This window comes from Mus caroli, unplaced genomic scaffold, assembly GCF_978045245.1.
Source record: "Mus caroli unplaced genomic scaffold, Mus_caroli_1 scaffold_4, whole genome shotgun sequence".
Classification (NCBI taxonomy): domain Eukaryota; kingdom Metazoa; phylum Chordata; class Mammalia; order Rodentia; family Muridae; genus Mus; species Mus caroli.
The window spans coordinates 124887592-124900570 of NW_028227259.1; the positions used below are offsets into that span (position 1 = coordinate 124887592).

At 56.1% G+C, this 12979-nt stretch overlaps 1 protein-coding gene across 3 annotated transcripts in view; it reads right to left on the reverse strand.

The window, feature by feature from the left end:
- Positions 1–12107, reverse strand: part of Dtx1 (deltex E3 ubiquitin ligase 1) — a 29934-nt gene extending 17827 nt beyond the window's left edge. For 2 of the 3 annotated variants that reach the window (XM_021162398.2, XM_029478051.2), the window contains exons 1-2: positions 11919–12107; positions 10488–11409 (exon numbers count right to left, since the gene is read on the reverse strand). In XM_021162398.2, the coding sequence (XP_021018057.1) occupies positions 10488–10746 (259 nt within the window). In that variant the 5' untranslated portion in view covers positions 10747–11409; positions 11919–12107. Of the gene's footprint in view, positions 1–10487; positions 11410–11579; positions 11595–11918 lie in introns of those variants that run through there. The other variant, XM_085837093.1, reaches the window with a different exon arrangement.
- Between the last annotated feature and the right edge of the window lie 872 nt (positions 12108–12979).

The following is a 12979-nucleotide window of genomic DNA, read 5'->3' on the forward strand; positions in this document are numbered from 1 at the left end:
TGCAGATGACTGTCCTGGGCCTGGTGTTAATGTGTCAGCTTTTGTGTTGGCTCCATCTTCCCCTGTCCCATAAGAATGAACAACTGAAAAACAGCCTGAACTGATGAGGGACTTGGGGGACTCGTGTCTGCTGGAGGCTGCAGGGCCTGAGACAGCACAGAGGTGAGAGCCACACAAGGAAGGGAGCATAGGTGACACAGAGAGAGAGAGAGAGAGGCAGACAGACAAACAGACAGAGCAAGACAAAGAGACATGGCAGAGAACTCGAGAGAGATGGAGACAAAGAGATGGAGAGACAGGCACACATTCACTCATAGCCTGTCCGAGGCAGCAAGATGCCTATCCCTCCCTACAGGCCAGTAGAGTCAGAGAGGGCTGGAGGCAGGGGCTGAGACAGTGAGAGAAGGGAGGTGGTGGGTGGAGACACAGCACCACCAGAAAGCATCAGTTTCTATTACTGTATACCCTACTGTATACCCTAGCTGAGCACCTACTGCGCGTGCGCCCTTGCAGGCTCACTGCTGCCCTCTCCCTCCCTCCCTTCCCTCTCAGGCCACAGACCCGCCCCTTTTAACATTTGAGGAGACAGGGCTAGGGAGGGGAGGTAAGGAAGGGTGAGAGTTGAAGGCTGAGCATAGGAGGGGAGGTGGGGAGTGGGAGGATTGCTTGTTTCCTGAGCTCACGGGGAGCTCACTACCTCAGTTTGCTTTCCTACCCAGATACCCCCCCCACACACACCTAGAGGTGTATGGGGAGGGGGAGGGGCTTTCACCTCCAGCTCTTCAGAACACAGTGGCTTTGTGGAAGGAGGTAACCCTTGCTTGCCTCACTGGCACTAAACAGTCCCCAGAGGAGACCCTCTCCCTTTGGAGGTGGCTTCCTTGAGGGAAATGACCTCAGTGAGGGGCACCCAAACCTGGTGGGAGAGAAGGCCTCTGGGAGTCAGTCATGGCCATCCCATCAAGTTGGGGGCCTCAGACTGGGGGTTGGGCAAGTCTGAGCATCTCTGGATGCCAGGTTCAGGTAGGATGTTGTGGTGCCTTCAGCGATCCCTGAAACCAATGACACAGGCAGTAAGCTTATTCCCTGTCTGGAACTCACTTGTACCCCCATCTCATCCTCAACCACACTGCGAAATGGAGCTGGCTGCCCCGGGTACAGCTGAGAACGCACAGGTCCCCCGGGTATAGCTAAGGACACCCAGGTGCCGGGCAGTTCTGGGACACACGCAGCGTTATCCTCAGTTCCCTGGTCTATTAGACTCCAGATTGTCTGGGGCTGCTTCTTTAACTGTGTGTGTTAAAGAAGCCCCTGTCACCAGGGGGAAACTGAGGAACAGAGGCTACCTAGCAAGTGAGAGACATGGCTGAGGCTGAAGCGAAACCCCAGCCAGGAGATGACACCAGCTGGGCTGCCTGCTGTGCTGGTGTCGCCTCCTGCAGCAGTAAGAAAGGCAGCCCTGTGTTGCACAGTGTCTTCTGGCATCATCTCCCTAAAGGGATCCATCTGAAAAGTGGGGAAACTGAGGCTCCCCAGGAAAACACAGAAGTCTGACCCCCAGCACTGGCTGACTGGGGGAGAAACAGCTGGCTCCGGGTCAATGGCCTCCTGCTCTGGCCGCGATCTATGAACCTGCAGATTCTGTTTCTCTGTGATTGCTCCCGTGGGACTCTCAGGCTTGGCACTGGCCCATTAGTGGTTTGGGCACGGGGCTGCCCAAGCTCCCTAGTGGTGGGGAGGACTTGGGCCCAAGGTTTTCTCCACTCTGGCCACTGATGCCCTATGGCTGCTGCAGTGTGTGTATGTGTGTGTATTTGTGTGTGTGTTTGTGTGTAAGTCCTTGTGCATTTCATGGCCCTGGGGGCCTCCCTGACAAGGATCCCCATGGCCTGGCTCAGCAGCAGCCCAGAGTGGGAAGGGTAAGGAGAGGAGACAGTGGGATCCTGAATTCTCCTCCCGTTGACTGCCCCCGCCCCCTACCAAGCTGTTCCTTCCAGTCTGTGAAATGGACACAATACGGAACATCAGTATTCTTGGGCGGGGGCAGGAGAGGGGTAGCAGGGGCGGGGCTGCCACCTGCCAAAACCCCCAATTGTCTAAAACGTTCCTCCACCCTCCCACTTTTCTTCCCCTCCGAGTTTAACTTTCTTGGCTTAGCTCTGGAATCCTCTCCACCATCTCAAAAGAGAACCAAGGACTCTCCCACAGGCTCCCTTAACATCTTGTGCTCTGGAGAACCAAAAGCTGCATCACCAGGTGACAGGCTGTCTGTGTCCGGTTCAGTCTGGCCACACCCCTCTCCCAAAAGGTTGGGGCAGGTTTCTCAGCCCCTTTTTCCGTCTCAGCATCATCAGTAGCACAAGGTCAGCGCCGTGGAAATGATGGCTGGATATGAGTGAACGAATGATGCAGTGAATGAATGATGCAATGAATGAGTGATGCAATGAATGAATGATGCAGTGAGTGAATGATGCAATATGTGGCTATGGATGATACTAAGTGGGCCATTTCCATGGCCAGAATGGAGGTTCTCACTGGCATGAATGTGGGCTTTCTCTGCTTGCCCATTGCTTATGATGAGAAAAAATACCTCATGAGCAACATTTAAAAACTAGGAGTGTAAGCAGGCATAGTGACGCATGCCTTTGATCCCAGCACTTGGGAGGCAGAGGCAGGTGAATGTCTGTGAGTTAAAGGCTAGCCTGGTCTACAAAGTAGGTTTCAGGATATCCAGGGCTACATAGACTTTGTCTCAAAAAAAAAATGGGGAGGGGATAAATGACACGTTAGCCTGGCTTTCCAGATCCTCGAATATCCAGAGACCGTGGTTACAAGGTTTGGTTTCCTTAGCAACAGGTCATCAGAGCTGGGTCAGGGCCACCCTGTGTATGACTTCAAGTATTTTTCATTTGTTGTTGTTGGTTTTGAAACTGGGTTTCACTTTGTAGCCCAGGCTGGCATCAAACTGATAATCCTGCCATAGCCTCAGAGTGCTGGGATCACAGATGTCATACTGGCTCCGTGCCTTCAGGGATCTATTAAGCACCTACCATGTGCCATGGGGCAAAGTGTAAGACACGCTTAGACCTGTGGGTTTCCAGCCTTTGCCTGCACTGGTATCCAGTCAGGCAACTGAATTTGCCATCTCTGCTGAGATGGGGAAACTGAGTCCCTGACAGAGAAACTTGTCTGAGGTCACCTGGCTAGCCAGTCAGAGCTTGAACTAAGGCTGTCTCTCCCATAGGACCTGGCTACACACACCTCAACAGGAATGATCCTCCATCCCCCTGCCTCCACATGGCCATTTCCCCTGAGCTCTGCTACCCTTGGTGACCCCACCAAAGCCCAAGAGAGATGGACAGAGACTCACAGGGGCTGTGCCACTGTCACTGTGGAAGAGCTGGGTTGCAGGTATGGGCAGGCTGTCTTGGCAGCCACCTATGATGGCTGGGTCCTTTGTTCTACTGCTCAGGGTGCCAGGCTATGGGGCTGCCTGCCAGGCTCCTTCATGCACCCCAGTCACTGCTGTCTGAGCAGGTGGAGGTGGCAGTCTGGACCAGGTCCAGAGAGAATGTGGGAGGGGCCCAGAGAGGTTCTGTCATGGAGGCAGAGCAAGGGCAAAGACGCAGGATCTGAGGAGACACAGCCCCAGTCTGGCAGCTGTGCAGACCCAAGGTCAGAGACAGCCCCATGTCCTGGTCTTCTGTGGTACCTCCTCACCTCACCAGGACTAAGTACCACAGGCAGGCTTTCTGTGTCTGCCCTGCTGATTGTGACATTTGTAACACTCGCACACAGTAGGTACTCATTAAATTCATATTGATTTTTTTTTCTTTGAGACAGGGCTTCACGTTGCCCAGGCTGGCTTCAAGCTCCCTATGTAGCAGAGGATAACCTTGAATTTCTAATCCTTCTGCCTCCCCAGTGCTGGGATTACAGCTGTACTCTACCACCCACCCCTGGTTTATGAAGGGCTGGGAATTGAACCCAGGGCCTCAAGCACACCAGGGAACTGGACCCTGTAAAATGACTTAAGGCTGGACAGCCTGGCCAAAGCTGCTGCTGCCGGGTCCATACTGCAGATAAAACGGAGGCTTGGGGACTCTGGTGAGTCAAAGTCACAGCTTCTTGCTATGCCCAGTGAACTCCTGGGCCAGACAGGGGGGGGCTTGTTCCCACCCACAGGGTTCCAAGGTGGTCTATGTCAGGTCTGGGCCCCCATGGCTTTGGCTGCTGTCCTAGGCTGAGTGGGATCATGGTGAGAAGGCAGGGTTATGCTGAGGACAGGCCAGGGTTGGGTGTGACTCTGATGTGTCAGTGGTTAGATAGGAGGCAGGAGGTTCAGGGGAAAATGGGGAGGTCCCTGGGGTCCTTGCATGAAGAGGAATCTGGGCATGCTACTGCCCCCAAACTCCCACTTTCTACCATGACTACTCTTCTTCTTCCTCCTCCTCCTCTTCTTCCCCCTCCTCTCTTCCATCTCGACCACAGTCCTCCCTCCCCTCCCCCCTCCCCATCCTCCTCCCACCAGGCTCTTTTTCACCTTCTCTGCACTCTCTCTTCCATCACAGAGGTACCCCCATCCTGGCTTTCAGTCCCCCCCTCACATCTAAGATAGACTCCATAGCTGCCAGAGAAGAGAGGAGGGGAGGGAGGCAGGAGGTACTGTGACCCAAAACCCCTCTTCACAGATTCAGGACCTTCAAGGCCATCCAAGGTATCCCATAGCAGCCTTTGGGGGTTACTACAGCACCCCCACCCACCCCCACTCCCCAGCCTGTGTCTCAACCCCTGGCTACATTCTGGACAGGCGCTCCCACCACCCAGCTTCAGGGTGTGGCTGAGGGGAGCCCTACTCACTGCAGGAGAACCTTCCCTTCCCTGGCTCACCTACACCAGCCTCCCAGGGTCTGAGATTAACGATGATGCTGGTACTGCATACTGGCTCGGAGTCCCTTGGGGCCTGACTGTTAAAGGGCAGCAGCTGGCAACCAAGTCTGCCAGGTCTTAAGGGCCCCCAAGGGACCACCGTTTGCAACCCCTGTTTGTCGCCACCTCCCTCTGTCCCCAGGCCTGAGTGCACCTCCTGTGCTGATTGCTGCTTCTTAGACCCTGGCACATGTCTGCACTCCCATAGGAGTCCAGACTGCCTGCTTGGAACGCCCTGGGCCTCAGAAGGCTCTCAGGTCCTTCTCCTACGTAAGTGTCCCTAAGAATGATGTACAAGAGTCTTCTCCAGGCTTCTCGAAAAACCGTCCCAGGGAAGGATTACTCCCATGTTTACACTGCAGTAAATGGAGGCCCAGAGAGGTTAAGTGGCTTTCCCACAATCACACAGCCAGCAGCAGGTGGGCTTTTGTACACCTTTCTGTTGGCCTCAGTGTCAGGACTGGGCTCAGAAGTCATTTCCACAACAACATGCTGGCTTTTATCTCTCCTCAGCGCTGGCATGGCTTTGGTACTGATAGATAAAATCTGAGATTGATTGGTTCTGTCTTTCTCTCTGAGACCCCCAACACCCAGCCCAGTACCAAGCTCTGGGCAATACCAATGATGGAGTTGGGGCCTCAAGAGTCATGGGCCTGACCAACAGTAGACCCCCAAAGAACAGAAGTACAGGGGAGGTACAGGCTGAGACAGGGACACGAGGCACAAGGACACAGCTTAGCTGTTGACAGCTTAGCTGGGTCTGACAGAACCCTCCTTCCAGTTCCTGTTGCTCTGGCATCAAGCTGAGCCCCAGACCTGCTAGGAAACAGCCTCAGAGGTGTGGTAGTCATGGACCCAGGTCCTAGAGGCTCCAGTGTGCCTCAAGATGTCCCTGCCTTAGTTCGAACATAGCAACAGGCTGGAGAGAGAGAGTTCTCAGGAGACAGGGAGAAGGAATACCCAGCCTTCATCTCTATCCTTGAGACCTGACTTAAGATGCCTAGTTTTGGTTTGTGAGAGAAAAGCTGTGTAACCTTGGGCAGGTCACTCACCCTCTCTGGGGCTTTGTCATCATCCCATCTGGACTGTAAATGTTGGAATTGTGGCAATAGCTGCACTTTCTCTCTGGGTGACCTCACCCCCCCCCCCCAGTCTAAGTGTCTCAGGCAGGACCTACCTGCCCTTAAGGGCTGGATGAGGGATGAGGGAGTCCTGGCTGCCCAGGGAAGGGATGTAGGTCCCCTATGCCTGTCTCCAGCCTAGCATCTTGAGCCACAGTTGCTGGTGGAGCCTCCAACATGGTGTCTGTCTTAGCTGTTTCTTATGGGTGAGGAGGAACATGGGAGACACCCGTCACACAGGAACCCTCTATCCCCACCCCCACCCCCCTGGCCACAGAGACTGTGGAGCCTGCTATTCTCAGGGACTAGATCACGTGTTTCTAGCTATGTAAAGAATGTCTTGAGGGAGGCCCTGGGGCTGCTAGGCTGTGTCATCCTGGGCAGGCGACTCACCTTCTCTGGGCCTCAGTCTTCCTATCTGGAGTCTAACTCTTGTAGACCTCAGAGACATTGTTGGGGAGGGTTAAAGCCATCCCTAGCCCCTCACCCCCAAATCCCCATGGCTCCTTGACCTCTGTGAGCTCATTTGGCCCAACCCCTCAGGTCCTGTCAATTTGCAACCACCTGAAGTGGTGTGAAGCTTCAGGCAAAGGGAGCCCAGCCAGGCCTGCCATTCCATCAGGAGAATGAGAAGGAGGGTCACAAGTTCAAGACCAGCAGGGTAGAGCCTGTCTCAAAATGAACACTGAAGAGGGGTGGGCAATGTTCGTCAGTGGAAAAGCCCTTGCTCAGTATGTGTGAGGTCTGGGGCTCAAAGTTCAAATCCCAGCACAGAAAAGAAAAGTGTCCTCACCCACATAGAAGCCCAAGGGGAACCTAGCAAGCCACAGACAATGGGGTGTAACCGTTAGGGATCTAATATCCTGAGGTCAGGGCATGTAGCCTTTGCCTCCACGTGAGGGCTGTGGGAACCACCCCCTGGGGGGTAGGTGGAAACATCTGGGGCAGCTGAGTAAACAATTGTCTCCCCCCAGACCCCCCACGTGACAGGTCTGTCCTCTCTTCTTGTCCCCAAGCCTGACACCTGGCCCTCTCCCCTTCCCCTCCCTTCGGCTGGCTGGCCCGCAGCCTTGCAGGCAGACAGACAGGACATTTGTGTGCCGGGCGAGCAGGCTGTGGCCGCGCGCGCGTGTTTGCACTGAACACAAGCTCCGTCTGGCACATCCTGAGGCGTGCCTACATCACGCCGGGTGTTCTGGAGTGTCAGCTCCTGTCACACCCCACCAGGCAGGTTTAAAAAGATGCTCTGGCAGGGGGTGGGGGTGGGGTGGGCTGCAGGGGGAGGGGGTCGATGCCTACACACACACACACACACACACACACACACACACACACACCCCGTCCGCAGAAGAATGGAGAGTGGTTTTTACATTTTCCAACAGTTGTAAAAAATATATAATAACTTAAGAGCCCCGAAAATGGCACAAAATTCAAATATCAGAGGTGGCCACAAGGTTTATCGGAACCCAGCCACACTTGCTCATTTGCATAGGGTCGAGACAGTGCGCATGCTCCAGTGGCAGAGTTCTGGTCCGCAAGAGGCCCCACGAGGCTGGAAAAGCCCATCAGCTCCTGCATTAGAGCAAAACCAGGCTCACGTCTCCCCGCCTGAGGGGAGATCAATTTTCAGAAGCTTCTAGGGGACCTTGATACTAAGCAAGTCTAGATGGGAGCCCTGTGCGAAAGTTTCGGTGCATGGATGTGAGTTTTGGGTTTTATGGCTTTACATTGGTCCTTTTTGTTTTTATTTGGTTTTGGTTTAGTTTTGGAGACAAGGCCTTGTATATCCCAGGCTAGTCTCGAACTCACTTTGTAGCTGAGGATGACCTTGAACTTGCGATCCCCTCCTGCCCGCACCTCGGTGTGCTGGAGTGTCAGGTGTGCACCGACATGTTGCCTATGCCCCCTCTATCAACTGAGCACAATTCCCAGCCCCTGGCATTAGAAGGTACCACCCTCCTCTCATCCTCAGTGTGCCAGGCTACAGGTTCACTGTGGGGTAGGAGGTGAGGTGAGACAGGCTCCACTCTCTCTGCTTAATGTGGAAACTGAGGCCTGGGAAGGAGAGGGGTCCTCAGACTTGGTCCCCCGACTTCTCAGAGTTAAAGGGAAACCTGTTTCCTTTATGGCTTGCTTCTTTCCTGGAACTGGGGCAGGGAGGGCCAGAGAGGCCTTTCCTAACCAGCTCAGCCCAGTCTGTCTCTCTGCAGGGAGGCAGCCTGGCACCAAGCTTCCCAGAATCATAAGCTGCCCCCCTTACTTCCCTCCAGGTTTCTAGACTCTGTACCTTGTTGGGGGATCTTGGCAGGCGCTCAGAGGCCCAGTCCCTTTCCCAGCTCACAGGCTAGGCGTGGCTTGAAGAAGTGCTGAAGAGAGGTTGGGAGGTGAGGGTTCAGGCCTGGGTTGGGCCAGAGAATGATACTGTAGGGAGTAGGCCTGGGATTATAGGGACTTGGAGGGTGGAGATTGGGGTGCTGAGACTTGAAGGAGACCCCAAGGGAGGACCATGGGCAAAGATACAAGTTTGGGGCCCTTGGGAAGGGCTATTTCTGCTTCTAAGGACCCCACCCTCCAAGTTAAGTCCCGGAAAATCTCTACAGCCAACACTGTGAAGTTACAGAAAGTTAAACTAAGGTGCAGGTGAGGGGACCAGCCCCTCTACTCCTCTCAGACCCCATATACCTTCCTTTTCTCCAGGAGAATGAGTCTAAAGGGCTGCAGGATGCATGCAGGCTTACATCTGTATGTTGGGAGCCAGCTTCCCGGTCTCCCAAACTCAGTATATGTGAAAATCTGCAGTTCCTTGTCACCCCAGGACCTTTGCACTGGCTGGTCCCTTTTTCTGGGAACACCACATCCTGATCTATCTTCCCAAGCATCCATACATCTCTATCCCGCAGGCTCTTGCCTCCTGCTTGGTCCTGGACCACATAGGGACAATTGCTAGTGGCCAGTTCCTGCTAAGAAGGGTCTCATTCCCTACTGCACTCCAGCACATAGTAGGAGGTCAGTAAATGTCCTTATGACAGGCCTGGCCAAGGTGGATGGATGCCTGAAGCTATGGAAACAGATACATTGAAATGTTGCATTGACAGGCCATTGGAGATGTGTGTCCCCCTCCCCCCTGCCCCTTGCATGTCTGGACCCTGTAACCCTGGAAACCCTGGGTCTACACTGCTTAGCCCTGCTTGTGGCGATCAAAGCGTGGCTCCGTGATGACATATTTTTATTTTAACTAACTCGAGATGAAATAGCTACAGGTGGTTAGTGGCCTCCAGGTTGGCCAGGAAGCTACAGGAAGGGTGAAAATTCTATTGTCATCACAGCTAGCTGCCTGCAGCGGTCACCCAGGAAAGCACAGAGGCCTCCTCAGTCCCCATCACTGCCCCTCGAGGTCAAACACACCAAGGACTCCTTGGTTCCCATGAGGCAGGGCCTCACTGCACACTGCCTGTCGTTGTGTCTCAGAGGCCACCCAGTGATGTGGCAGAAACTCTCCACAGAGGTGACAAATCCCCGGAAGAGGAGAGAGGGCCTGAGAGTAGGGACATCTCTAGCGTCACGGTTACGATTGTACCACAGACACACCGGGAACAACATCAACAGCTACCACCCACACCAGGGGGCCACCAAGATGGCCAGCACCCCCTACCCTGCCCCCCAGTCACAGGCCACTCCTAACATCAGGCTTAGCAGCACCATTTCAGACCATTAAGAATTTCTACACTCCTTGACACTTCAATGTCTCATCGTTCCTAGGCCACTGCCATTCTTTCTTCCAGCATGGCCCCACCACCACCTTAGACATCATCAGCATTTCTCAGGAATCATCTGCCCTCCCCACCCCCCTACCCCCCCTACCCCCCCCACCCCACCCCTACCCCACCCCTACCCCACCCCTGCAGCCGGCTTGTCCCCATGGCTCTGGACTCCCAGCTGCCTGGATTTTGAGCTCAGCTCTGAGTGCAAATCAGCTGCAGAAGAGACTCAGTTTCTTTTGCCTGTAAAATGGCCCACTGGGAATTGGGGGGTGGAGGGGAGAGACTTTCTGCCTGTGATTAGTAGAGAGAAACCAAACAGCCCTGTGGGTTTGGTAAGAGGGTGTGCTAAAGCACTGAGGGGCTCAGGGCTGGGGGGAAGAGGGCTCCACTTAAAGAAATCTTTACATAGCTCAGAGAGACAGCAACCTACCCACTTGACAGGCGAAGAAACTGAGGCTTGGAGCTGTGTGATTTGCTTATCCATCCTCCCACCCACTAACTAAGACACAGGGCTGGAACCAACATGTTAATCTGGACCAGGTCACACCGTCTCTTTTCTCAGGAGCCCAAGACTCCCCTTTCAGGGATCCTGGGAGGGGGGAATTGTTGCATTCCCCCTCCCCCCTCCCCTGTCCCCTGTGAGAGCTGCTGGCCCAGCCTGTGGGAGGCCACTCACCTGTGTCTTGCCGGAACTGATGCATGGATTGTAGGTCGATGATGTAGGGCACCAGCTGGGCGTCCACCTGGCCAAGGACCACAGAGCCCCGGGCATCCTCCTTAAGAACATTCTCGATGTGGTGGCACACGGTGGCCGTGTAGGGTCGCCAGCGGCTGTGCTCATTGAGCCACTCCCACACCACCACCCGGGCCACGTTCTGCGGCGGGAAGCCCAGCCCGTTCACCGGCACCATCACACCTTGGCCTGGCCGTGACATGGCCGCTGCCGCCTGCGGGGCCAGGTCCCCACTGTTGCTGGCCCAGCTCCTCCTGGGCCTGGGAGCACCGGGGAAGCTTCGTCCTCCCTCTCCAGGGCGGGCGGCGAGGAGTGTGGCCTCTTTTCCAGCTGGGCTCGTCTCCAAGGCCTAGAGGCCTGGGTTAGGGGGATGGGTGGCCATCCAGACGCTGCGAGGACCCCTTCCCGCAGAGCGCAGCTGTTGCACACAGCGGTGCGCGGTAGGCAATGTCTGTCCTAGGTGGGGGACATGATCTCAATCCTTTAGTCCCCTCGGTGCAGGTGCAGGAGTGAGGAGGCGCTTGCCCCTCTAAGTCTGGCCTGTCCCTGCTTCTCTCCCGTTCCTTCTGTCCGCCACGCAGGGCCTTGTCACCCGGGAGGCCCTGGCCCCAGCCTGCTGCTCCTTGCGCGCTCGGCTCCGCTTTCCAGATCCCGTGCCTCGCTTTGGGGTGACTCGGGTCCGCCCCTCCCGACGGGGCTCCCTGCACCCCTGCACCCCTGTCCCCTCTCCTGGCCGGCCTGAGTGGTCGTAGATCTCCCAGGGAAGGGGGCGGAGCGTGGGGATCGCGGGTCCGGACCTGCAGCTGGGGGACCCTGGGGAGGGGCGGGGGCCGTGGGCACGCCCCACCCCACTGGTGTTCGCGACCTGCAGGGGCGACAAGAAGGGGAAAGGGCCCTTTAAGAAGAGAGCAGCCCCCTCCCCCTCCCAGGAGCCGCGACAGAGAACAATGGGGCGCCGGTGGGGGGGCGGCAGGGAGGCTCAGGGGTCTGTGCCCTGCAGTCCCTGGGGTACCCGGAGAACAGCGGGCATCATACCCCAGGCTGTCACCCGCAGTGGCCCGTGTTCGGTTAGAGCGCGTCCCCCGCCCCGGGCCGCGCGCTACCGGGGGCTGCGGTGTGGGATGCAGGGACGCGGGATGTGGAGATGCAGAATTCGGGGATGCGGAATGAAGGATGTGGGATGCAGGGATTCGAGTTCAAGATGCGGGATGTCGAGATGGATGGAGGGTGCCAGATGGAGCCGCGACCGAGGTTTCCTCAGGGGTGGCGTCCCCGGGGGCAAAAGAGCTGCAGGTCGTTATGTCCCCGCCCGGTGGCATCTGCCCGTGGGCCCGCCGGAGCCAGGGATTTGGGGTCCCTGCGCTACACGCTCACCGTGATCTCCCCGCGCTGGCTCTTTCCCCCGCTGACTCTTTCTCCACTGGCTCCCGGGAGGGAGGGAAGGAGGGCACCGCTTTGCCCCAGCCCGGACCTCGCCCGCCGCCGGATAGACAGACAGACAGGAGGACGCAGTAGTCCTGGCGCGCGGACGCGGCGGACGCGTCGCTGGGATCCCGCGGGTGGAGGCGGCCTCGGGGCGGGGCGGGTAGAGGAAGGGGAGGAGACCGATCCGCCCAGCCGCTGTGACACGCGAGTCACCGAGTCCCCGGCTGGGCCCACGAGGCATCAGATCCGATCTGTGTTTAGGGGTTCTGGTTCCAATCTATCATCTTTGCATTTAGCGTCTATGCTAGGGCCTGGTACACAGCAGGCGCTCAATAAGTACTTGAATGAATGAATCTGATTTAGAGACAGTCTAAGGACTGCTCACAAGGCCACTGGCCAAGTACAGGGTGATCTCTTGGAGCAGCAGTTTAAGCATTCATGGGCACTGTGATAGGCCCTCTGGCCTCTGGCAAGCTGAACACAGCATCTGCAGACACAGGTATGGACTGAGAGAGGAGACATCCAGGACCTGACCTGTTTAGATAGGGGAAGATGAGGCTGTGTGGGACTGCGATCCAGGCAGCTGAGCAGGGTTAAGGGACCTGTTTGGGAGCCAGACCAGAGTGGCCCTTGCTCGCTCCTCTGTTGGGATCTGGGGAGGTTGGGGGAGGGCAGGGGGAAGGGAGAGCAAGGGTGAAGGGCAGGCTACACTAGGCTCACTCCCAGAACCAAAACTGGATCAGCTGGAGTCTTTACCCTGCCCAGGACACCTGCGTTTTGTTGTTGTTGTTTTGTTTTGTTTGTTTGTTTTTTAGAAGAAACAATTCACAGCTACATATAGTCACTGCTTAATGACCACCTTGCGATCGATGGGAAGCTGAGGTTCTCAGGGTAAGGAAGTCATCAACTCAAAGTTACACAGGGATTTAGAAGCAAACACAAAAGAAGAATCCAGCCAACTCCTCTCAGCAGCCTCTCTAGATTCATTGGTCTTCCCTCCTCCTCCTCCT